Source organism: Synchiropus splendidus, chromosome 7, assembly GCF_027744825.2.
Source record: "Synchiropus splendidus isolate RoL2022-P1 chromosome 7, RoL_Sspl_1.0, whole genome shotgun sequence".
Lineage (NCBI taxonomy): Eukaryota > Metazoa > Chordata > Actinopteri > Syngnathiformes > Callionymidae > Synchiropus > Synchiropus splendidus.
In genome coordinates, this window is record NC_071340.1 from 9698826 (window position 1) to 9723150 (window position 24325).

General features: G+C 41.0%; 3 protein-coding genes and 3 non-coding genes across 7 annotated transcripts in view; 4 read left to right on the plus strand and 2 right to left on the minus strand.

The window, feature by feature from the left end:
- Positions 1-813: 813 nt before the first annotated feature.
- Positions 814-886, plus strand: trnak-cuu (transfer RNA lysine (anticodon CUU)). The gene has a single exon. It is a non-coding gene; the product is annotated as a tRNA-Lys (tRNA).
- A 1408-nt stretch (positions 887-2294) lies between these two features.
- Positions 2295-2367, plus strand: trnak-cuu (transfer RNA lysine (anticodon CUU)). The gene has a single exon. It is a non-coding gene; the product is annotated as a tRNA-Lys (tRNA).
- A 631-nt stretch (positions 2368-2998) lies between these two features.
- trnak-cuu (transfer RNA lysine (anticodon CUU)) lies at positions 2999-3071 on the plus strand. The gene has a single exon. It is a non-coding gene; the product is annotated as a tRNA-Lys (tRNA).
- Positions 3072-3313: 242 nt separating this feature from the next.
- foxd5 (forkhead box D5) lies at positions 3314-4723 on the minus strand. The gene has a single exon (XM_053871300.1). It carries the CDS (start codon positions 4602-4604, stop codon positions 3645-3647), a length of 960 nt encoding a protein of 319 aa, XP_053727275.1. The 5' UTR covers positions 4605-4723; the 3' UTR covers positions 3314-3644.
- A 1831-nt stretch (positions 4724-6554) lies between these two features.
- cbwd (COBW domain containing) lies at positions 6555-23164 on the minus strand. Of its 2 annotated transcripts, none has more exons than XM_053871904.1 (16): positions 23048-23164; positions 21629-21774; positions 20991-21077; positions 20636-20732; positions 20436-20527; positions 19115-19174; positions 18792-18829; positions 17237-17283; positions 16001-16087; positions 14667-14711; positions 14088-14144; positions 10889-10940; positions 8397-8465; positions 8256-8321; positions 7996-8122; positions 6555-6898 (listed from the first exon to the last, which is right to left on the minus strand). In XM_053871904.1, exons 2-16 carry the CDS (start codon positions 21726-21728, stop codon positions 6825-6827), a joined length of 1098 nt encoding a protein of 365 aa, XP_053727879.1. In that variant the 5' UTR covers positions 21729-21774; positions 23048-23164; the 3' UTR covers positions 6555-6824. The 2 variants fall into 2 exon arrangements, with proteins under 2 accessions (XP_053727879.1, XP_053727877.1); XM_053871902.1 differs by lacking the exon at positions 23048-23164 and adding an exon at positions 22024-22113 and having other exon boundaries at positions 6560-6898.
- dock8 (dedicator of cytokinesis 8) overlaps positions 22893-24325 on the plus strand; it is a 52655-nt gene continuing 51222 nt past the window's right edge. The window contains exon 1 of the mRNA XM_053871900.1: positions 22893-23102. Coding sequence (XP_053727875.1) covers positions 23050-23102 — 53 coding nt within the window. The 5' untranslated portion in view covers positions 22893-23049. The remainder of the gene's footprint in view (positions 23103-24325) is intronic.

Below are 24325 nucleotides of genomic sequence, written 5' to 3' on the forward strand. Positions count from 1 at the left end.
AAAATAAAAGAAAATTGTTAGGTATGATAAGGAATTTCAGCCATCTTGAATTGCAGAATGGAACTTTCACATTTAAATTTTAAATTGACATGAGCTCATTTCTATTTGCATATTCCGTACTAACGAGAAATTATGTCCCTATGATTTAAAGTACTATAAACATCAGAGAAAATAGTTAACTTGTCCAAATGAAGCATTTTACGATCCGTGTCATTTCACGCATCAACAAAAGCGTTTCACATTTAAAAAGACTATATTTCTTCAAAATCCTGCTCGACATTCACGAAGACAAGATCCATATATCATAAAATAACTGTCACAATTTTCTATATTCAGTCGGTGTTTTGCGAAACGTTTCATGTTAAAGGTCGAGCACATAAAAGCCTTTGCGGTGAAGTCTGATGTGTAGAATAACGGAGCAGTTCCAAACTTGGACCCAGGGGGGCAGAATTGAGACACTCGAGGCTGCTGGAGTAGGAACCAGAGATGGTGCGTGACCCTGCTCACTGCGTCACCGTCATGCAGCTGCCATCATCGTCAACACGCTGCCTTCGGCTGGTTTAGGGGATAACCGCTCACGTTTCTCAATAAAACGGAATACGCTGTTCGCACACAAACGTATTTACCAAGGATGCACCAAAGATTCAGCCACCGCAGCACTGTTTCCGTTTTTGGCGGGAAGATGTCTAGCCCTGAAACAAGTTAGTTCTTCTAGCTGCAGACGACTCCCTGTCATTTAGCTGGAATGAAATTAGTTTTGCATTCTTCTGTTTGAAGAACAAACATCTGACGCAAGAGCGTGTGTCTACATCAGCCCGGCTAGCTCAGTCGGTAGAGCATGAGACTCTTAATCTCAGGGTCGTGGGTTCGAGCCCCACGTTGGGCGCTACTTTTTAAATCTTAAATTTTTAAATCTGTGCTAAAAATAGTTGTGGCGCGAGTTGTCATACTGACTCGAACCCTGCGGTGTTAGTGCTGCAAACGTGCCTTTCATATACTGTATGTGTGAGCCTGTATGAAAGGCATTCATGACTCTGACTTGAAGATCTTGTTCAATCTTCATCCAAGTCCTCAGAAGTCACTCGCAGACAAACCTTTTTTGCATACTGCACGTGCATCATTTGCATCCTCACACACATATACACACACTGACAGTTGTCACAAACAAGCCGTTCCAAGTGCATCTTCGAGTTGTTCTCAAGGCTGAAACTTCTGGTATACTTTCATGGTGCTTGGTTGTGGAGGCGGGACAGACGCTCTCTCCCACCTCCACAACCTGGAACCCCTAGCTGAAGACTCTGAACCTCTTGTAGAACATGACTGCATCGTAGGATCAGTGACTTGGTGGATTAAAATTTTTGTCATTGCTCTTGTTATTACTCTTTTAAGTGAGGGATTTCTGTTTCAGTGCATTCCGCAGTTGGACGTGTGTTACTGCCCCAGTGGAATACAAGAAGATGGAACAGCGCTTTCTTTTTAAGTTGAAATGCACTATATTATTATTATTATTACTTCTACAAGTCCTCTCTGATGACAAAGCATCAAGGCATCTCGTTCCAAAATAGTTTGACCTGGATGTGTTGGAGGCCACCAGCATGAGGCTCTTAATCTCAGAGTGGGTTTGAGCCCCATGTTGGCCGTTTCTCATTTCCGCTGGAAGTTTTGGGCTGGAGGCTAGAAACTAGTACTGGGGGAGCGAGCCGACACGCCTACCTTGCTCTGCTGGTCTTGTCATGTTTGTGCATGCAAATGTGTTTTTCACACTTGGTGAGGCTGTCCTATTCAATAATGGAGTAATATGATACAATTTTCTATTTTTTGTTAGTTAATGAGCAATTACGGATACGCAACAAAACTATGGAATTTTGCGTATGAATAATGAATGATGAATTATGCAGCCATGCTGCGACAAAAATACTTTTATACTGGTGGTTTTCTAATGTCACTACTTGTACTTGGTCGGAAAAAAAAAGGTATCATAGAGAATATATGGGCACATACAAAGTAAGCCAAAGCATTAAGCTTGCTGTTGGTTTGTGAGTTATTCAATAACAAGTAGTGGGCCGTGTAAGCGTTAACATTAATGATATTTTCAGGCGACCCACACCTTCACCTGTGTGCTGGATGATAAAGAACCTAATTTCCCAGCAGTCTGTTGTCCAAACTTTAAACTCTGATTGCTGAGAAATGTATGCAGGAGAGACAGAGAAAAATATCTTCTGACAGCCGAGTGCAACTCAACTATTCCTGCAGCACCATGGCCCTTGAAAGCCGTCCGAACTTAGGCGCTCGCCGCCCGGCTAGCTCAGTCGGTAGAGCATGAGACTCTTAATCTCAGGGTCGTGGGTTCGAGCCCCACGTTGGGCGCTTATTTTTAAGTCAGAGCTCCGCTGTTGAACTGCTTCTGCACCTTGTTACTGTTCAGAAAGTCAGAAAAACATGAATGATAGGATTCTTAGCAACACAATCTGAGTTGCTTTTTTTCTTCTTTTTTTTATGATGGACATTTTCTTTAAATGACGTCATGATGACGTCGCGAGGTTGTTGCCGGTTCTGGCTGGCAAAATGAAGGGGTCCACAGTTTCTGACCTGCGCATGCCATGTTTTCCTTGAACAGCCTTTAAAGGAGTTAAATATCGCAGTGTGACACTGATAAAAGGTCATGCATCTGATCGCCGCTAGGAGTCTCTTCGCTACACTCATTGGAAAACAATATATATTTGAATGAATGCCATTAAAACGCGTTTGAAATCGGCTTATCGGAGAGGGTACAATGTGTATGTTGTAGCAACAATATAAAACTGCAGAATGGAACTTTGCTTTGTGTGCCCTGCTTGTTACATTCTAAATGAAAGCTAGTGGGGTCTAAATTGATATAAGCTGAATTTTCTGTTTGCTACTGGATGATTGCTGAGAAATGTAGGTAGAAAAAACAGAAAAATCTTCTGACGTCTGAGTACACCTGCAGCACCAAGACCCTTCAAGTTTAACCGTCGCAGCCCGGCTAGCTCAGTCGGTAGAGCATGAGACTCTTAATCTCAGGGTCGTGGGTTCGAGCCCCACGTTGGGCGCTACTTTTAAATCTGTGCTAAAACATACCGTGCAGGGCGCAAGTTGGCACACTGACTCCCAGTCTGTCATGTTAGCAGTACGACAAATGTGCCTTTCGTATGCGAGAGCCTGTGTAAAAGGTTCGAGCCCCACATTGGGATAGGAGGCCAGGACTTGCACTGGGTTCTCTTCATCCTGCAGTCTGTTGGAACATTAGAACACTGTTTAAATGTACGTGAGCCAACATGACGATAATAATATTGCGGCGCTTTTGTGCCAGTAATTAGGTTACTACTCACAACAACACAAGTGCAAAATCAACATTTAAAAAAATTACGACCTCAAAAAAAGAATTCCACATTTGTATAAAGATTTATTTCTTCAAAATCCGGTCCGACATTGATGAAGACAAGATAAATATTGGTCATAAAATAACTTACAGTCACCGTTTTCCATATTCAGTCATTGATTTTCGGATATATTACCACAAAATCTTATTTACAAACACTTGATGTTAAAGATAAAGCACATAAATATCATGCGTTTAGGGTATTTCTTTAAGAAATGAATCAAGAAAAGTGTCCGTTCTTTGCTCAGCAGTAAAGTCTGAGGTGCTCGTTGAGTATCGGAGCTGTTCCCAACATGGACCCAGGGGGGCAGAACTGAGACACTTGAGGCTGCAGGAGAGTCGGAACCAAATAGGGAGAGTGACCCGGCAGGAGAGAGGAGAATCCAAGATGAGGGTTTTGGTTCTGGGGGGTTTTGGGAGCGGGTTTACCGATGATGGAGTCGATGCTGAAGGAGCACTTGGACTGTGAGCTGGGCTTGGCTGCGGAGGTTCTGGTGATGTTGTCAGGTCCGCTGGTCTTGCAGAGAGTTTGCGGCAGGATGTGGTAGGACGATGGAGCCATTACAAGTCCATCCTGCATTGGCATGTAGCGGAGAGGCGCAGCGGGAGGAGGACTTATTTGCCCACGGACTGGATACGGCTGTCCGTACGGTCTGTAGCAGCCGGAATAAAAGAGAAGTCCGTCTTTGGCGAATTCACCCGGGCTCCTCTTGAATCGCTTCCTCCTGCGGAGAAAGCTGCCGTTGTCGAACATGTCCTCGGAGGCGGGATCCAGAGACCAGTAGTTGCCCTTGCCGGGGTTCCCCGGTTCCCTCGGGATCTTGATGAAGCAGTCGTTCAGAGAAAGGTTGTGCCGGATGGAGTTCTGCCAGGCCGGGAACTTGTCCTTGTAGTAAGGGAACTTGTTGCTGATGAAGTCGCAGATGCCGCTCAAAGTCAGCTTCTTCTGCGGGCTCTGGAGGATCGCCATGGTGATGAGGGCGATGTAGGAGTAGGGGGGCTTCACCGAGCTGCTCTGGACCTTCCTGGACGCCGGTGCGTCCGTGCAGAAGCTGTTCTCGCTCTCCCCGGAGGAGTCCGAGGCGTCGGACTCCAGTGAGGAGCAGAAGTCGGTGCGCTCATCTTCTCCCACAATGTCGATCTCGTCGTCCTCTGGAGCCAAAACATTCGGGTGAAAGGCGTCATATTCAGTGGACAAAGTCATGGCTAGATGTTTAAGTCCAAAAAAAAAACGCAGAGATGAAGTTACGCGTGCCGCACAGGCATTAAAGGTTCGCTCGCGGAAAACCAAAGTAAAGTGGTGCGTAAAGGCGCACAGAGAGAATCTGGCCTTCACTCTGGGAACTGATGGTTGTGTCGGGACTTGGAGCTTTATATGTTGAGAGTCCTCTGCTCTGCAGGACAGTCCCATTAGAATGTGGACCTATCAGAGGGGGCCTCTCCGCGGGGGGTGGGGGTCACAGATGGAGGGGGGGCGCACGAACTATTTCTTAATTTAGCCCACATCGATGATTAACAAGAAGGCACATTTATTGATCAAAAGTTCTGTAAATTGAGGACGAAATATCGATATTTCTTTTGTCGTATTTTAACTTTTCATGTGGTCTAATTTTCACTCAGCTTCATTAAAGACTTTCTTTTTCAATCAAAAATCCAAACCTAACTTTCTTACGTATTAAACGATAGTTGGATTTAAACTTGTTCTTTAAATTGTTATAAATGCGAAGAGCTTTTGAAAGTTAAAAAAAACAACAACCCTTAGTTAAATGTAGAATATTTGTGATTCATTCGCATTTATAACCGCATAAAACTTTTTAGTTTCAGATAAATGCGCCGGTGTTATTTATTATTGTGGTTAAATAGAGCCACGTGGCTTTCACTGATTCAAGTAGGTATAATCCAAATAAATGTTTTCCATGACCGATAAAGTAGATTTGTACCTCGAAATGAACAAAACATAAACGAGGGAATCCTTTTTAAACTACGAAAAACGCTTGAGCATTCACGGAAAATACCGAGCGCCTATTGTCACTCAACTTTAACAAAATAAGCAAAACAAATGCGAATCAATCCGTAGTTATGTGGTTGTGATTTAAAAAAAAAAAATTTTTTTTTACATCTCAGACTGGTTCTTATTGGAAATGGCGACTATTCTTACTGCGGCCCGTGAGTGTTTCCGCCCGAGGAACCCCGCGGGTCCGTTTAGTTTGCCACCTCTGGATGCCCGCAGGTGGTGTGACCATGAAAATGGCCGTGGCAGGACGTCCCGCAGGCCGCAGAGAAAAGGGCCAATAGTCGAATTAACGAGGTCATCAGCATCAGAATCGAGTAGGAAATGGCTCGACGGCCAGATGCGCTCTGGGCTACAGGACTTAGCTCGGCTTTACGACCCGGGATCAATACGCAAACGTTGGATCCGCGCTAACGCCGTGCTGCTAAACATCTCCATTGCAAATGACGGAGCTGGGAAAACTCCACCCACTTCCTCACCTGACTGGACCCTGGGATCCATGTGTGCGCGCGTGTGTTAAGTGACTCTCACGTGACTGCTAATACCGAGAAAACAGGGAAGCGAAAATAAACGGTATCATCGAAGGTGTGTGGATCAACTCCTAACGTTACAAACCGCCATTCAGGCAAATACATTCATGTAATTGGCTCATTTAGAAACGTGCATCTCACCGCCACTCTCCTATTGATATGTAACATTTTTACATCAAAATGTCAAATCATGTTCACCGTCAAAAAGTGCAGCATACCCTGTTTTAATTTCTTGAATGAAGATTATTTAAAATTTCCCTTCATTTTATCAACTTCACAAGCAGACGGCACAAGCACTATCATAAGATTCTTCATAGCTGATATGATTTAAAATAATAACTTTTCATACTGATACTCAGTATTTGTCCAAAAGGTTAACACCTTTTAACAAAGCGTTTTCATGTTGTATGACTTTCTAGATCACGTTTTGAGCATTACTTCACACCAGAGCATTGCTAACTATTGTATCTACCTTGCTTTATTTTGCACTCATCCTTCAGAAAACACCTAAAAACCTCAAATGTTAATGCATTTTCTCACTCGTTCCACACAAAGCACCTTTGTTTCTGTTGTTACGGTAATCTGCTGCCATTGACGACTGGAACTGGTTGGTGACGGGCGACTAATGATTAAAAACATGATTTTGTTGGAGGAAAGCAGCGACACAAGTACTGCGAAACAACAGCTTTATTTGAAATAAATAATTAAAAAAACAGCAAGTCAAATCCTTGATTGAGACTGAAATCCATAAGACAAATTAGCGTATGTTAGCATCAGAACTATGGCTCTATTCAGGAGTGAAGCAAACCTATTGGTCCGATGGTGACATTCAGAATCAAAAGCCTCAATATCAGATTCAAACTACTGTGGATGGCAGGACCTGTTAACTCGAGTCCCTTGTCATAACCACAGTCGAGATGAAATGTTCCTTCAGGATATCTTTGTCCAGATTCCTTCCTGTCAGAAAAGTCAGTGACATTTAACTTAAACCAGTGAAATACCAACAGTACACACTATAAACATTTGGACTTGCTGTGATGCTATTGACACAAGTTGAGTGTGAAGTTTTGTTGAAATGATTCAAGGGGCGTCTTTATAGTAGTATGTGCAAGACAGCTTCAAGTACTAACTTCCCCTATGAAGATACAAATGACACCCAGGACACATATCTTTTCAATGCAGCAGCATAATATTCTTTGCACCTTTTTGTTTTTGCTAAAATGGAAAGTTCTAAACTCCCTAAATATGAACATTGCCTAGTCTCGTTGATCAAAGGCAGTAAAGCAAGAGCTTGCTTTCACATCAAGGAAATAATAACAGAAATGAATGACCAGCTGTCAAATGATGGTTCAGTGCAGCTGATAAATGACATGATCATCAAGAGATGCCATGTTTGTTATGTTGCAGGAGCATGAGCGATGACATAATGTCACAAAGTAGGGAATTATTACACAAATATACGATAGTACACAGTAAATATTGCTTTAATATTTAGGTTTAGTTGGGATATTTCAAACTTAAAAACCTGTTCATCAAAGGTATCTTTTTAGGTTTTTTAGGAAATCCATTCATGACGTTTTATGTTCCCAACATACAGATTGGAGATTTTAATGTAGGAATGTCTGCGAATACAATTACAGTTATGTGTCAAGGAAAACTGACTCTAAAATCTAATCAACATAACATTATTTAAATATTACAGACAAAAGACTTGTCGCTTTTTATCACAGCAGCTTCTTGTCTGCTTTACAAAACACTAACCACTGTTTTTGAACTGATCAAGTATTAGGTATTTTCAGCCGTCAACCTGCAGCACTTTTTTAGTGGAAATATTAGTGGTAGTCTGAAATGAGCAATGAACGCAGAAAATCTAGAAGAAAAGTAAGTTTAAAGCTTACAAGAATACATTTTATCATTGTAAATAAATGCTGAAGCTCGTACACCGGTGTTAAGGTGACAGAACAAGTGAAGTGTAATGAAGCGTGAGTGATGCTTGTAATGTAACTCATTCATCTGCTCAAAGGCCGCTGCGTGTGAAAGAGCGCTCTGTTCACCTATAAAGACCAGGCGGCTGATCCGCGACTTCTCCTCCCATAGCTGTGGAGTCTCATTCAGCTCGTACAGCTCGTGGACCCCCTGCAGCATGACTTGGTGGGCTTTACCTGGGAATGACACGATTCCCTGCGGACACACCGAGACGCCAGTCACAAGTCGGCCATTAACCCACCAAAGAATGGAGAGCTGGGAACTGATTAATGCTAATGGCAGAGAGACGGTTATTGATCGGTGCAGCCGCCATTGTGCTGGGTGGTACCTTTAACCGGATGACGGTCATGGGCTGGCCCGCCTGGTTTTTCAGCGTCTTCTCCCACAGAAGATCCTGGAGGGGAGGAAGTTTGGGGAGGTCATTCACTAAGACAGGACGACTAGAGAAGGGCTGTGGAGACACTTGTACCTGAATGAAGTTGTTCAGAGCGTCCTCGCTGAGATCTCCAGCCGTCTCAAATGTCACCGTTAAAATGCTCTGGCAAGAGGAAAGTATGGTGTCAAACTGAAGGCCCAGACATTAAGTCAGGCCACTTAGTCATTTTACGTGGCCTGCAAGAGTTTTACATAGACTAAATACAAATTTGAAAAAAAAGAATAATAATGAAATAAAAAAAAAATAAAAGAAAAATTTCTCATCTAAAGCAAACCATGACAGTTGTGAGCCACAAAGCTCCAGTGGATCAATTGACTTCAACACCACTGTTCCAAGGCTTTTGTCGGATGATTTGACTTGTTTAAGCAACACACTTTTTTCTTTACCTGGACATTGTAATAAATCAAACAATGTTAGACTTGAGCAGAATGTGAAGCTGCCGGGGTGTGGATCAGCGTGGAGCACCAGACTGACAGATCAGACATGTGGCTCCGTTTACACGGCGAGAGAAATGATAAATTGGCAGCGTTTCTAATCAGATGCGGCGTTCGTCTAAACCGCACCAGAATCCTCACCGTCAGAAACTTTTGAAAACAGGTTCCAGGGTGGGAACTTGTGGCTTCAGTGTCTAGTGTAAACACTAGAAACCAAAACAGCTGTTTGATGCAAGCACAAGTCACAGTTTTACGGTGATATACGGGTTTAGCTTTTCAATTATCATTTACACATTATCCTCAGTGATTCCATATAAAAATGGCATTCTGCATTACGAACTGGTAATGACCTGGTAATAAAAAAAAAACAACAACAGTGTAACATCAAGTCCACAATACCAAAGTCACTAGCGTCAGGAGGTTACCCTCTCAGTTTAGTGAAACCAGAAAAGCCATAATGACTCCATGTTCTGACGCCACGGTTGATGACTTTGTTGGTAAGCGTGTCAAAAATCGCGACTGCAGCCGGCTCCCGAAACCGCCAGTGGACCCCTGTTATCTGCGGACGCCCCTCCTTTCTCACACACCTCCATACAAACACATTTCTCACCCTCGGAGACAATTGAAACTATGAGCTGAAGAATGCGTCCCTTCACTGCGATTATGAAAGTAAAGTTGCTTTGGATGATGTCGTATTATCTGGGGGCGACCGGAACAGATGTTCACTTTGGAACACTCACACGCCGCTGAGCCATGCTTCCTTACAGCATTAGAAGGGCACTTAGCAGATATTTGGTGTTTTTGCGCTCAAGTGTTAAGGCAACACACTTCCTTGTCATTTGGTATAACAACAGAAAAACAGCATTGTCATTTACATGAAAAGAGCAACATGGTGGGTGGGTGAGTGGGGGGAGGGTGTGTGTGTGTGTGAAGGGATGAGGCTCACTTCATGTGGGAAAAGGAACTTGAAGAAAACAGACAACAATGAAGCCCAGCGCTGACCATCACGTGGTAAAAGTTTATGGGGAGACAGAGACCAGGCGGCAAAGACGACTCCTGGATTACAACTTCATTTGAACTCATGCCAGTCATATATTCTAACAGTGAAATGGGAAGGAAGTATTTCTTATTCTCAAAATATATGTTTTTTTTTAAAGCAAAATTGTATTGCCAGATTTTATGGCAGCTTTATTATCAAGATTCAACCCTCAAAATTTGTTGATCAACAATATGATTCTATATTACATTATAACAAGATAATAGTAAATATTTAATATTTTAGATTACATTTTAAGACCCTATTCTTACAAATATATGTTGAAAAACAAAATGAAAACATACTTTTTTATTCTTTATTTTGTAATTTCTAAGCAAGATTCAATCCTCACACTTTAATTCTCTATTTAAACAAACAGCAATTTGTGCTGACAAAGAAATAAAGCCATATAAATGTATAATACACATACAATTGTATTAAGAATATATTTAATTCAATGTGCTTTTCAACCACATTATATCAGATGTTGCAAAAACAAAACTCCCCTCTTATGTTCTATTTAACATATTGTTTTCTGTTAATCAAAATAAATTTAATGCAACATAAAAAAGATCAACAACACTTAGTGAAACCTATCTTATTTATTCTGTTATTAATTTTACAGTTGTCTATCATGTATGGATTGGATGTCAACAATCTCAAATTTGATCAAAGTGTATATGTATATATATATATATGAATATATACAATACAAAATATTCATGCAGTTTTTTCTTTACATTTAGCTGATTTTAAAAGAGCAACTTTGGCACAGTGTGATCCATTCAGAGTCCATAAAGTGAATTTTGGGATCTAAGAAAATAAAACATCAAAAGCTTTCCACTTGATCCAAACACAAAAAGCAAATCAGGAGGGAGTTTTCACTGCAGTGTCACAGCCTGGGGGGATGCACGGAGGACTCCCAGGCCCGGAACACATCCTCCAGTAGGAAATGATGTGTTAAAATACATTAGCAAACAAAACATGCGAGCAAAGCGAATAAAAAAAGGGGGAGTCAGATCATGTGAGGAACTTCAGAGGCAGAGAAACAATACCTTGTCCAGATGAGGTCTTGTTGGGCTCAAGAGCTGAAGCTTCTCCGCCAGACTTCAGGGGAGAGAACAACATTTAATATCAAGACAAACCAGAATCTCAAGTTTAATTTGAATGTGTCAATGCTTAGCAATTAAAATGAAGACCAGGTTAAACAGCAAAGGTATTTGAAACAAATTAACAACACAAGGAAGACCTCGAGTGAATAGCAGTCTTCTTTACATAGTAAGATTTACAGGACTCTCCATTTAAACAACCTAAAAAGAAATAAGATTACCATCATTGAAGTTCTAACTGCTCCTGCGGCAGAAATGTTTTAGTTAAATCTAGACTTGTGTGAATTATTGTAAGCTTTATTGTTGAATTATTATGATTAATAATAATAACAACAATAATAATAATACATATAATAATAATAATAATAATAATAATAATAATAATAATAATAATAATAATAATAATAATAATAATAAATATGTTGAGATGACTACCTGTATGATGACTACCTGCTTGCACTAATCATTTTGACTTATTTCTGTCTTGCACTAACAACATAAAAGCTCCAGTAACAGTGAATTTCTCCTTGGTGAGATCAATAAAGTCTATCTTATCTTATCTTAACCTTTGCTCTCTACTGCCCCTGCTGGCTGAACATTGCAATCCGACAAATAAGCATGGTCTGCACATGATATCACGATTGTGTGTATGGTAACTTGGCAGATTTAACTGGTCTTGAGTCTAGATCGCCACGTACAATCCAGTTTTGTCTCGATTCTCAGCAGGGAAATGGGTGACAGTTTTGCCTCGGAACTGTCGCTGTTGTGGTAATGCAACCTAAATATTCAGTCAGGTCTGATCTACAGCTGCTGGGGCAGATGAGTGAAAGGTGTTGGAACACAGCCGTTTGTTTTGCACGACCTCCCACTGGAGCTTCATCCATTGGAAACCCGAGCATGTGAGTTTTAGAAATGAACCACTGGTTTGATGAATCACATGATCTGGCGCTCCATCAGGACCACCTCGACTGGAAGCACTGTTCAGACCTGCGCATGAACTTTGACCTCCCGTGACTGAGTTGTGCCCTCTCTGGCCTGAAAACATGAATTTCTGAATCAAAAGACCTTGACATTATTAAGCTGGCGCTCATAATGTTGTGGCATGTGAAATATGACAATGAAGGCTGGCGGTTTCTAATCTCAAAGTAAACATCAAGAACCCGAATCGTGGTTATCAGAACTAGAGAAGAGATTATCTTCTTAGAGCCGACAGCCATCAGGCTTTAAACCCGGAGTCTTAACACGCTTTGTTGTATTTCCCGTTTTATCTTATTGTTATTGCGTCTTATCCTTGTCATGACAAAAGTTAATCTTAATTTCAAAGCTGCTTCCCGAGTGAACAAAATGACTTTTATCTGCGTCTTTTCTCTCCGGCTATGACGGGAGGGCGAACATTGTTGTCCCTGCAAAATCCACTGTGTGCTGGTATCAGGGCTTAATGACACCAGGCTGAATGAAGCTGAGAAAACTTTTGAAATGGCAATTACATCCAACAAAACACCCACCGCTGCTACCAAACAAACTACAGCTATTGTCCCTCCATCAGACCTCCCGGTCCTCCCCTTCTCGCTGACCTCACAAGGAGGCTAAATGTTGTGTCCAGCGGCTTGAGCCCTGCGCGCTGTTAGTTAGTGCCACACAGGTGGAGCGGCGGGGGGCCGCTTCAAACAGCCAGCGTGGGATCCTCAGGAGGAGGGGTCCTGGCTCTCAAAGGCGAGGAAAGGAGCTATCTGTTGGGACAAGGGGGGGACACCTCGGGAGTCAGTGGACACACACAGCTCTAATCCTCTGCAGCTGGCCATGGAGAGTGAAGGCATGTAAGAGAGATTTAACACTGCGGCCAGCTTCATTCACATGAAGGGATGAACACTGACTCTATTCATGACAATGACATTCTGCAGGGGACGCAAGATGATGGCCACCCCGGGCTGCGACAGGAGGACGCTCAATAAAAGACTCTGTTAATTAGAGGGACGCACGGCGAGCAGGGGTATCAAAGAGTGCTTCAGACGGGGCAGTAACAATAGCAGCTAACGCAGAACGATGCCAAACTTCTTAATCCAGCACCACGAAACAACAGCTGATACTGTGCAGCACACAGTGGCACCATGCCTTCAACCACACTAACCGATAATGAGGGACCTTTTAGGCAAGTTGGAGCGTGTGAACACGCAGATGTCCAACTAGTTCCTTAAGGTGTGTGAAAACAATCGGCATAAAATAACTAAAAAATAACAAAATCACAGCTATGAAATATATACAAGTAACATCCGACTTACTTGGTTCCAACCGACCGGTCGTAAGTCAGATTGGACATAAGACGAATGCCATTCAAAATGCCCGACGCGAAGGTTATAGGTACTACTGTATAGGATACACGATGTCAACCTGTTGCGTTTTAAGCAACTTTTTCTATTGAATGCTGTTACATAGCAAGCTGTTTATAGCTGTAACTGTCGTACGCGATGCAGGCTGGCTGCCATAATTGTCGTATGCTTTGCAGGGCTGCTACATGGTCGTAAGTACGGGTGGATGTAAGTCGAGCAGGTCATAAGTCGGATGTTACTTGTAGTTGCATATGAAACATTGCAATACTGTGCGTCACCTTCAGCATCAATCCACGATACAAGTCCAAAAATGGCAATAAAAGTTATATTTCTCAGAGAAGAAATGAAATGAAGATGGAAGAATGAGTCTACAAAGGCCACCAGGTGCAGCTTCGGTGTGTGATGCACCACTTTTAAGAGCAGCTGACTACAGAACAGACTTTTTTTTTTTTAACCACAACAAAATTTTCCTCAGCATCAAAACAACACTCCTAACACAAGGTCACACTGTATGTACAGTAGCAGTAGTTTACTTGAAGTGTTTGGGGGTGAGCTGCCGACTGGAGTTTACAGCATTGTAGCTGTGCATCTCTATATTTTAATGTCTGTATAGGGTTTATTTATTTTTATTCAATGCCTTCAATGAGGGGTTTGCTGAAATTTTAGTTTTTTGTGTATATATTATTATTTCTCAATCTTTTTCATTGTTATTTCATCTCATTTTTCGTAGCTTTTGTCATGTAAAACTCACACAATTTGTAATATCACTCTGCAAGTTCGCACGTGACTGTATTATATCAATGAACCTATTGACTCACTTTGCACCGTCCTTACTGTCGAAAGAGTGTAGGTCCAGCACCTTTGAGAGATCCACCCTGCAAAAGAACATTTAGGTTGTGAAGCCCAAGCACGAGAGCGAAAAGAGACACGAGCATCCATGACAATGTTTTTCTGATTAACCTCTGGCCGTGCGGCCTCTTTCATCCTTTCACCCCGAACCCAGTCGGAGGGCAGGAACACACCCACAACCTTTGATGGACTCTGCTTGTGTAAGCCAGGTGCTATCTGGGTCCAATAACACGCAAACACACACACGCATATCTGCACGCACTCTAGTTTTATACAACCCTGCTGGATGGAAGACTGGAGGTCAGAGAGTAAAGACTGGAGGGAAACTGGACACCAGTGAAGGTTTGGTGTTGACACAGGGTGCAGCAGTGTGTGTGTTTTGGGTAATGTCACGCCTGGACGGCTGCATCTTTGATACAGAGATCAGAGAAGCAGAAGCACGTGGACTTCATCTTCCCCTCCAAACAAAGTGGGAATCCCAGCTATAGTCAACCCTGATAATCCCATAATAAAGAGTAACCTGCTGTGGGCACGAAGAGATTGATTACCTTGATCTCTGCGTTTCTAAAATCCTGGCAAGACCGTTGATTGACCTGAGGAGAGAGAGAGAGGAGCAGTGGAATGGATCAGCAAAATAGCCGATTATGTAACCTCTAATTTTCACACAGAGGCTAAACACGAAGGTACCAGCTAATAGACTTTTTAGGAGGTTTGGTGGGGGGTCATATCATATTTCAGGAGTTTAAGTAGACATCTATAATCATACTTTCGGTTTGAATTTCACTGATCTTTATTACATTTTAATAAAGACAAGTGCTCCTGGATTGAAATTCTTATTTAGATTATAAATCTAAATATTACACTGAATAGCACTGAATATGATTTTTTGCATAATATGTATTACATTTTAAAACAAACAATTGATAATTCAATTTACCGTAATTTCCTGAAAATAAATCACTACTTGATTCTTGCTGTCCGAACCCTGCGGCTTATACAACGATGGGGCTAATATATGGATTTTTACAGGCTAAACAGCGTCATGCTACTAAAATAATGAGTCTCGTAACATTTTATTTACCTTAAAGCACTCAAAATGCAATGTTTTCGCCCGCGTGACCGCAGCTCCGCCAACAGAGCCGAGGAGCGGAGACGAGAAGCAGCAGCTGAGGTGTCGGAACTTTGGACACGTGGGCGAAAACACCACATTTTGAGCCCTTTAATGGAAATAAAAGATGTGGCGAGTTTGTTTCATGAGTCAGTGACGACGCTGGACCCCATTTTCAAAACTAGTTTAGAAGTGATTCACATGCATTTCTAAGCCTGGTGCACCACTGACCTTTCTACAGTGCAGACAGCACCACTGCAACCACGGCTTATAGACAGGTGCAGCTTATGTATGAACAGGGTCTGCTTTCCTTCTTAAATTTAGTGGGTGGGGCTAATATTCCAGCGTGCTCTATGGTCCGAAATTTACAGTAATAAAAAAATTAAATAAAATATCACAGTCACTGAAAAGTTCAAGCATTGGTGGTGATGGTGGTAAGGAGTAGTAGAACAGTCGCTCCATGACGGTGTGAGAATATCATAAACACATTTGAGTGCATTGATCAAAAAGTGATTGTCATCTGGAGGCAGAACAGTAAGCACCAGGTAACCACAACTTAGCTTCTTGTGGCAATTCTTGTTTTTAAAAAAATGAAGCATGTTACCTTTGATTTACATATTTAATTTTCACATTTTATCTAACTGGTTTGACATATGATATGTCAGATTAGGATGCTAAAGTGTTGAACATTTCAAGACTTCGATGTTTTTCTTTATTATCTTGTCCACTCAAGTAAAACAAGCTCACTCACATGTTCAACGTGTTTCTACTAACCGGACAGCGTCTCTGATCTGGACAAGCTCCTCATCATTCACCAGGTCTGTCTTGTTGATGATGGTCAAATCTGCCAGAGCAATCTGCCTGGGGAGAAAAAGTGTGTGGGAATGAACAGAATCATAATGGAAAAAGTTGTTTGTGATAATGCAACGTTGACTTATTAACTGAGAGAATGAAGTCACTGATCTCACAGGACTTATTTTGATCGCAAATATTTCCCCCACAAAAGCAAAGAAATACGACTGAGAGCTAGCATTTCAGTTTTGAAGCACCAGTCGTCCATGTGAAACAACATTCAGCGCTACACAGCCAGAAACCTCATGAGACATGGGTGGGCAGTTGAAGTCAAATGGGAGCGTTTTGTTGTTTAGTTTGAAGGTGAAAACACAAACAAAGAGGAAGAATGTGGAGGGTCACGCAACTGGTCTTTATTCAACAGTATTTGTTCAACAACAACAAGAGCACACAGCTGCTGGGCCATACACACACAGGGCTGCCCGCAGGGACAGACAGGCGGGTGGCACCGGTCAGATATGAGAGACGCAGCGGCAAATTTGGCGTCGCATCATGAACAACAACATGAACAAGTGTTCCCAAGTATTACAAATGCTGGAAGTTGCGGCTGTTTTGGTTGCTGGTGGTCGCTATTTTGGCAGAAGTAGTCATGGCGGTTGTTGTTAGTTATATTTGCCCTTAGTGTGGTTGTTGTATCTGTTGGTTTACGTTGTCATTTGTCTTTAAAAAGATAGTTTTTTTATGTGTTGATTGTGGTTTCATGAGGTTGGATTTTAACACTTGTATGATGGTGACTTATAAGCGGATGATGTCTTGGCTATTTTCAGGCCAAGGAGGTTAGGCCTTCGATGGCATTGGTTTATTTCTTTGTTTGGGTTCAAAATAACTTTAACAGTAATGGACGGATTTGGATGAAATTTTCAGAAAATACATGAAATGGAACAAGGGACAAATTATTCCATTTTGGGAATTATCCAGATCATCGTCTGTATTCAGGATACCTTATGTTTGGGGAGGACTGAAGCTGCTTGGCGGAGGTTTGCACTCTCTGAATGCTTTTCTAGTTGATGGACTGATGGCTGTTGTGGCAGCTATAGGGAAGTGTCTGTTGTAGTGGCAGTGTTGCATTGGGTGGTTCTGGTGACTACACTTGCTGTGGTTGTTATATAGTTCCGTGATAATAGTTGGGTTACAGGTATTTCAGAGAGCTTGACCTACCTTGCAGCCTCATTTACTAGTCCGTCTGTTTTCTCTTCATTGAGTTGCTGCCAAAATAAAGTGAACACAAATCAGCCCAGCAGCTAAAGGCGCAGGACGAATGATGAAATGCAGCACTTCAGACTTAAATGGTAATGAAATTTCCATCTGTCGAACAAACAAAACTTCTCATAAGAGACCTGGAGGGAAAAAAAAAGAAAAGCAAAACAACCAAATGCTTGACAGAAGTGTCCAACACACGTTAGCGGGAGCTGATGTGCAGATTAAATGAATTTTTGACTTCGATTACTCTGTCACGGTGATCCTGTCAATCTCCTTCATCTGGTTTCGCCATACCGCGAGGACAGAGCAGCACCTCGGCTGTGAAAAGTGTCACCTCTGTGGGCCTGACACCTTCACATTACAGGCCATTATCTAGGTGTCACGTGCCCTGTTGCTTACTACTGGGAGGCCAGAGTGTGTGTGAGAGTCCATTGCTTTGGTGGGAAAGCGTCTTCAAAGTTAAACTGCTTCTGACTTTAGGGGCATTAAACTTCTCAAGTATTTCACTGTACATCTAAACTGCCTATTGAATGACATGCTTGTGAATACATTTGTTTTCAAATTCTCAAGAGGTATTTCAGACCTTTGTATTCTCTTCTATCATTTGGAGGTAATCATCCTCAACCAGCCTTTTTTGGGAGGGTTCTTTGCATGAAATAGATATCCGGGGCAAAAATTTATTAAGGAAAAACCTGAATTTTTAAAACTGAAATGGTAATAAAGTAATTACTGATACACAATAAAATCAATAGTAACAAACCATTATTAACATTTAAATGGACAAAACACTGCAAGTGCGTCATTTCTGTTTCAACTTTACAGTGTATTCTACATCTCCCTTCAACTGGATAACTTGAAACGTGACATCATTTCTGACAAATTCTGGTTCACGAAGGCATTCTTGAGAGCTTGGTTTGCTGGGAAATGATGGAAGAGGAAACAGCTTCACTTGCATCCAACAAAAGTGGAAGGTTAGGCTCTGTATTCTTGGATACATTTCTTATCATCCTCTGCTATGGCCAAGACATCTGTGTTAAGTGAAGATTGACATGGATTCAAGTCACTTTCCTGATGGAGACCCACTGAGATGTGCTGCATGAAGCTCTGTAATTCACCTGTGACTCAGAGTAGAGTCACTTTTTCTCTTTTGAAACAGGAAATATTTTGTTTTCTTTCATTCGAAGACGCAGAGACTACAGCTTCACTCCATCTGGTATGAGTCAATTTGAAAGACAAGAACATGACAGGAATGAAATTCAGTTCTGTTCAGAATAGAAATTCAGTTCTGTTCAGAATAGATATTCAGTTCTATTCAGTATATTCTGTTCAGACTTGCCATCCATTTTTCATGTTATTTCTGGGTTAGACTTCCCCATCTCCAGCCCTGCTGGGGGAATACCAAGGCGAGTCTGCCCTACTTTGATAAAGTAACTGTTTGGTGACCAGATTGATACCTGCATAACGCAAATAAAGGAACTTTAACACAAGAAAGAAATGTGTCATTATTACATACCTGCAGACCATATTTGGCGTCAATGACAGTCACAATTCCTGAAAAAGTCAAAAGGAAAAACTATAACTGATTGAGGTTTGAAGCTGCTGATGCCTTTTGGTGTTTGGATTGTATGTTTAACTCTCTTATTTGGAGTAGACTTTTGGTCTGCTGACCTGCCATGACAGAGCAGACAGCTGAGCAGTCTGCGACAGTCAGTTTGAAAAAAAGCCAATAAAACAGTCAAACAGGAAGAAATATGCTTTGGACAAATATCACAAGTTTCCTATTAAGGTTTAATGCGAGTTAGTAAATAGTTCAAAACACGGAAAGCGTTTCCTCACCATCCAAATATATGTCGCTGCCCAGCTCAGCATCCACCCAGAACATGGAGGCCACAGCTCCTTCAGAACAGAAACAGCTCTTTATTGCAAACACCAACGACCAGTGACTATTCTTCAAGGGTTATTATTATTATTCAGCATAAGAGTGAACAAAAAAAACCCAAAATACGTGAAAGGATTTTTAAAGAAATGTAGTTTTTTTTTAAACATTTTTAAAATTGCATAAATGAATAAAATCTTTCTGTTGTAATTGTTTTGTTTCCACTGTTTCTTCCCTGACCTGATGTCACCATGGCAACCACAGCTTGTTCACATAATGCACTTTTGTCAACCTGCCAGGTGAGAATTGGAAAACAATGTAAATGTTTGATGGATGTGTAATGAAAACTGGATTTGAGTGACACACGCCTGTCCTGCAGGTGGGGGGGGGGCATTCATGATGGACAGCAATAATAATAGACCAATGACAGATCTGTCCTCGCTTGTAACTGGTTTGTCTCAGACGGCAGCCTGGCGGAGGCAGATGAAGGTCTATGTTATCAGCAATAATTCACCGTTGTGGGAAGAATAAAGATTCATCTTATCAAGAGACTTAAGTCAATAATATAAGACTCCTGAAGGTGTCAGTAGAGAGCTGTACTGTCCATAAAACCTGAGCCATACAGCAAAATTACTTCTTTAATTTATCTTTTTCAAAGGAGAAAAAACATCTCTTTTTAAGTTTTACTAGTTGCTACAAGTGTTTTTGAGGAAGCAACAAATATAGCCCATAAAGTTATGCCACTTTTACTTCCCATGTCTGTGAGGGATTGTCACAGCGCTGAGCAGATGTTTTGAATGTTATTCATTTATTTAAAAGGAAATCCTGATCAACGTTCATGCATTGTCAAAGGAAGATGAGTCAATGATAATAGATAGTTACAGCACAGGGGAAAATACTTAACTCAACTGATTTAATTCACTGAATTTCAACTGTACAGTACTTATTGCTCCCAGTTTTGTGCAGAAAACAATTAGAAATCACTGAATGTGATTTTGCCATTGATTGATCTGTCTTTTTTAAGAATTAGGAAAATTCTGAAGGGAAATTAAACAGTTGATTTCATCCAATAATACACTTCTTTTAACAACAGATTTTTCTCATGTGCTGTCACAGCAAGTTGTTCCTGACACAACGTCTCAAGTTATTAAGACAAATATATGCTATTTTCTGACATTTATTAGTCTGTCGTATGACATTTCAGCACTTCAGAACATTTGAACACTATTGTGAAGATTTGCTCATTGAAAAGCAACTACAAAAAGTGCTTTTTTTTCTTACCTGGATCAGCAAGTCCAGTAGTTTCTAAAAGAATATAATCAAACTTTCCCTTCTTCTGCATCAGATTCTCAATAGCCTTCAGACCATTGTCCCTGAAGAGAATGACAAGCCATCTTTAACAGCAATAATTTCAATGAAAACTTTCAACTCAGAACAGAGATTTGTAAAGCACGATTAATAGCAGCTGTTTATCAACCTACTTAACAGAGCAGCAGAGGCAGCCATTCCTCAGCTCCAGCCACTCCTCGTACAGTTCTCCAGCATGGCCAACAGCAAGGGACTTCTCAAGGGCGCTACCTGCAGGAAAACGATTGGAGATACAGAGAAGTACGATGCCTTAACTATTTTTCTATATTAACTTTATTTCGAGAATTAACCACTGTAATGACTTAAAATAATGTAAACGTTTAAACATATGACCCACTAACGTGCCCTACAAAACAGGTGCAATGCTGCCCTCTAGTGATGACAATGAAACTAACCAACAAGTAATTTTTCAACACATTGTCGCATCTGGGTGCTAAAGCAACAACCAGGAGAATATCAGAAACTCACCTTCACCAAATTCATTTAATATGACAGCAATACGTTTATTGTGTTGTTCGGTCAGGATGTAATTCAGTAGTGTAGTTTTTCCTGCCCCTGCAAATGAATAGACACCAGAATTACAGGATTAATGGTTCAGGTTCATTCTTTTTCTTTCTACATTTCTGATGAAAAGTGTCTCAGTGAAGTGACCTCCCTCCACCTCAACCTGTCTTGATCTTCCTCCTAGTCACATATTTCCTCTCCGTGTGCTTGTTTACCACAACCATGGACCTTGTTGGTTGTCTTCCTCATCTCCTTAGACCTTGCATATGCACTTCCAGTATCTCCTCACTACGTGTCAAAACCATCTAGTGTCTCCAAACTTCTTTGCATTTGCAGTCCCTCTGTATATATATATATATATATATATATATATATATATATATATATATATATATATATATATATATATATATATATATATATAGTACCATAAAAACCCTAAAATCACTGTATTGAATGTAGTTTCAGATTAAAATTTTGATCCTGTCTGAAGTAATAATTATTAAATATGGCAAACAAGGGCTTTTGTTTGTGTTCCTGAACAAAGTGATGAGAGGGCGATTCAGTAATCTCTGTAATCGTCTTAAGACAAACTGTCTCACCGAGGTAGCCAGTGATGATGGTGACAGGTATCTGCTCAGTGACAGGACTCGGCTGCGGGTCGATGGGCACCAATTCAGGGCAGTCGTCCTCCTCTTCCATTGAGTCTCAGCCAGGAAGGAGGTGGTTACCCAGGAAATGAAACCGTCTTAAGCACAAGTGACACAGAAGCAATAAAAGATCTAATGAATACAACAGATAAATGTCATGTTGGATCTTGCAGAATTCAAATCTGTTCGCTCTACTCAGCAAGAATGTTGGTGTGCAAACTCAGAAATAATGCACTTGCACTTCGCACTAGTGAAGGATTGGTCGGCTAAAATGTTCAGGGAAAATTAAACCACCTAGGTAAATATACTCTAATACATCACGAGCGCACAGTAGTTAATATACGTACTTTCACAGGCACCAAAATACGCGACAACGATTATCCAGGTGAAGTACCGTCGTCTCGTGTTGACAATGTGCAACGATGAAGTTGTTCCGGTGAACACAGAGCAGAAAGGTTCCGGTCGGTAATAGCGGACAAGGACGGACTTAAAAATAAAATTAAAAACATGAAAAAAAAGTATTTAAATGATACATAAATTTTGATGGCGTTGGAAACATCCGTCATAATCTGTTTTCTCCGTCTGCATCGAATAACGCAACGAATTACACTCTATGTTGTAATGACCTGGGACAGACACTAGAGAGCAGAGGAAGACATGCTACAAACACAAACGCGTAATAAAACATTCTTTTCACTTTACGGAGATTACCATAAATTCTATTCAATTACTGTATGATCCCGGAGATCATTTAAGACTAACACCTAAACACACAGCCACACACACAAATATATATATATATATATATATATATATATATATATATATATATATATATATATATATATATATATATATATATATATATATATATATATATATATAGAACCGATTTCAATTGATATATATATATATATATATATATATATATATATATATATATATATATATATATATCAATTGAAATCTGTTCTTTTTTTCATTTCAGCATCTCCCTCATCATTTTCACTCTGGTTTACGAAGATTTCTGTATTCATGCCCCTCAGAGCCCTGGACCCTGGGTGTGTAACTCCGGCCGTGCTGAGCTGCCTTTACGATACTGACGTCACAGTTTACTAATGAAAAAGATAGAAAACGAGAGAGAGAGAGAGAGAGAGAGAGAGAGGGACTTGCCCTCCCTCCTTCACTCCCTCCCTCCCTCCCTCTACTCCCTGTCTTTCAGACCAAATCTAACGCGGAAGTTGCTACCCAGCGAACGTGAGTCCGCGTGAGTTTTGACATGACGCTGGACGAGTAGCGGCGGTGACAGCGACCGCAGGAACACGCTCCGAGCCCGGCTCTCCTGCCTTCCGGACCCCGGCACCAACTCACAGATGGCGTCCCTGCCCAGCGCCGAGAGGCGAGCCTTTGCCTTGAAGATCAACAGGTACAGACCGAGCACGAGCTGGAGCCGTGAGGAAGAATTGACAGCGGGAGGGAGCGGGAGTTTGGAGGGAACAGGCGACCACATGTAGTGAATAGTTCATGTTCTCGTCACAAGTTTGACACGTGATCAAAACAGGATCGATTAAGGACAGATCACATGCTTTGGCGTGAAGCGATCTGGAGAAGTTAGTGATGTGACAATATATCCTGTCCAGCTGCTGCACATGTGGAGCGTGTGTAGTTCCTGAGCAGGTGGGGAGGAAGTCTATTGTGCATGTGACATCTATCATAACAAATGCTTCCCATTATTAGCTTCAGTTCCTTTCAGTCAGATGCTTGAATGGATTCATGAGGGAAGCACGTTATGGTGGGATAGTTTTTAATCCCACTCTTTGGAATGAACAACATAAAACATTCAGATGAGCTTGATAGGAGTTTAACGAATGAGAATGCAACATGCCTGTAATGACGCTTTAAACAAGATATACACGGCGCTGTTTATTTTAAAGCTCAAACAGATCCAGCAATATCTCCGTCCATATCACATGCTTGCATGCATCACCTCTCTACAACGAGCGATATATATATATATATATATATATATATATATATATATATATATATATATATATATATATATATAATAGAATGAAGCTAAATAAAATAATAAAACATTAATATTTATAATAATAAAATAAATATTTAGATATCAATATAGTAGCACTGTGGGTCCAGTGAAAAACACTTTTTTTTGTTTTCTGTTAATTTTTTCCCCACATAAATAAGCACATTATAATACAGAAGGATGTAGAAAGGTGGACGTCTTGCTTCAGCTGTCGATCAAAGGCAAACATGGAGTGAGCTTTGTGGTTGTTTCGGGGAAATCGGTGGCGTTGATTTTGCGATCTTATCCTCTTGAAAAGGTATTTTACAGTTGTGGGGTAGTGTAGACTTCATTAAAAATATATATTTTATTATTTTACTTGTATGCTCTCATATATGTTGACATGTTTGCAGACATGATCCAAGTGTTAAGAAACACTAACATATGAATACACACCTCACCAAGTGCTAGCGTTACTGCTGCTGTATCGTCTTTAGGAGCCACCAACTACAGTACTCAGGTGTTGGTGATTTAAAGCCAAAATCGTCTCATTGTTTGGTCTCATCGGAAATCCACTTGTTCCTAAAACTGGTTTTCTCCCCTCTCATTGACTTAGCTCG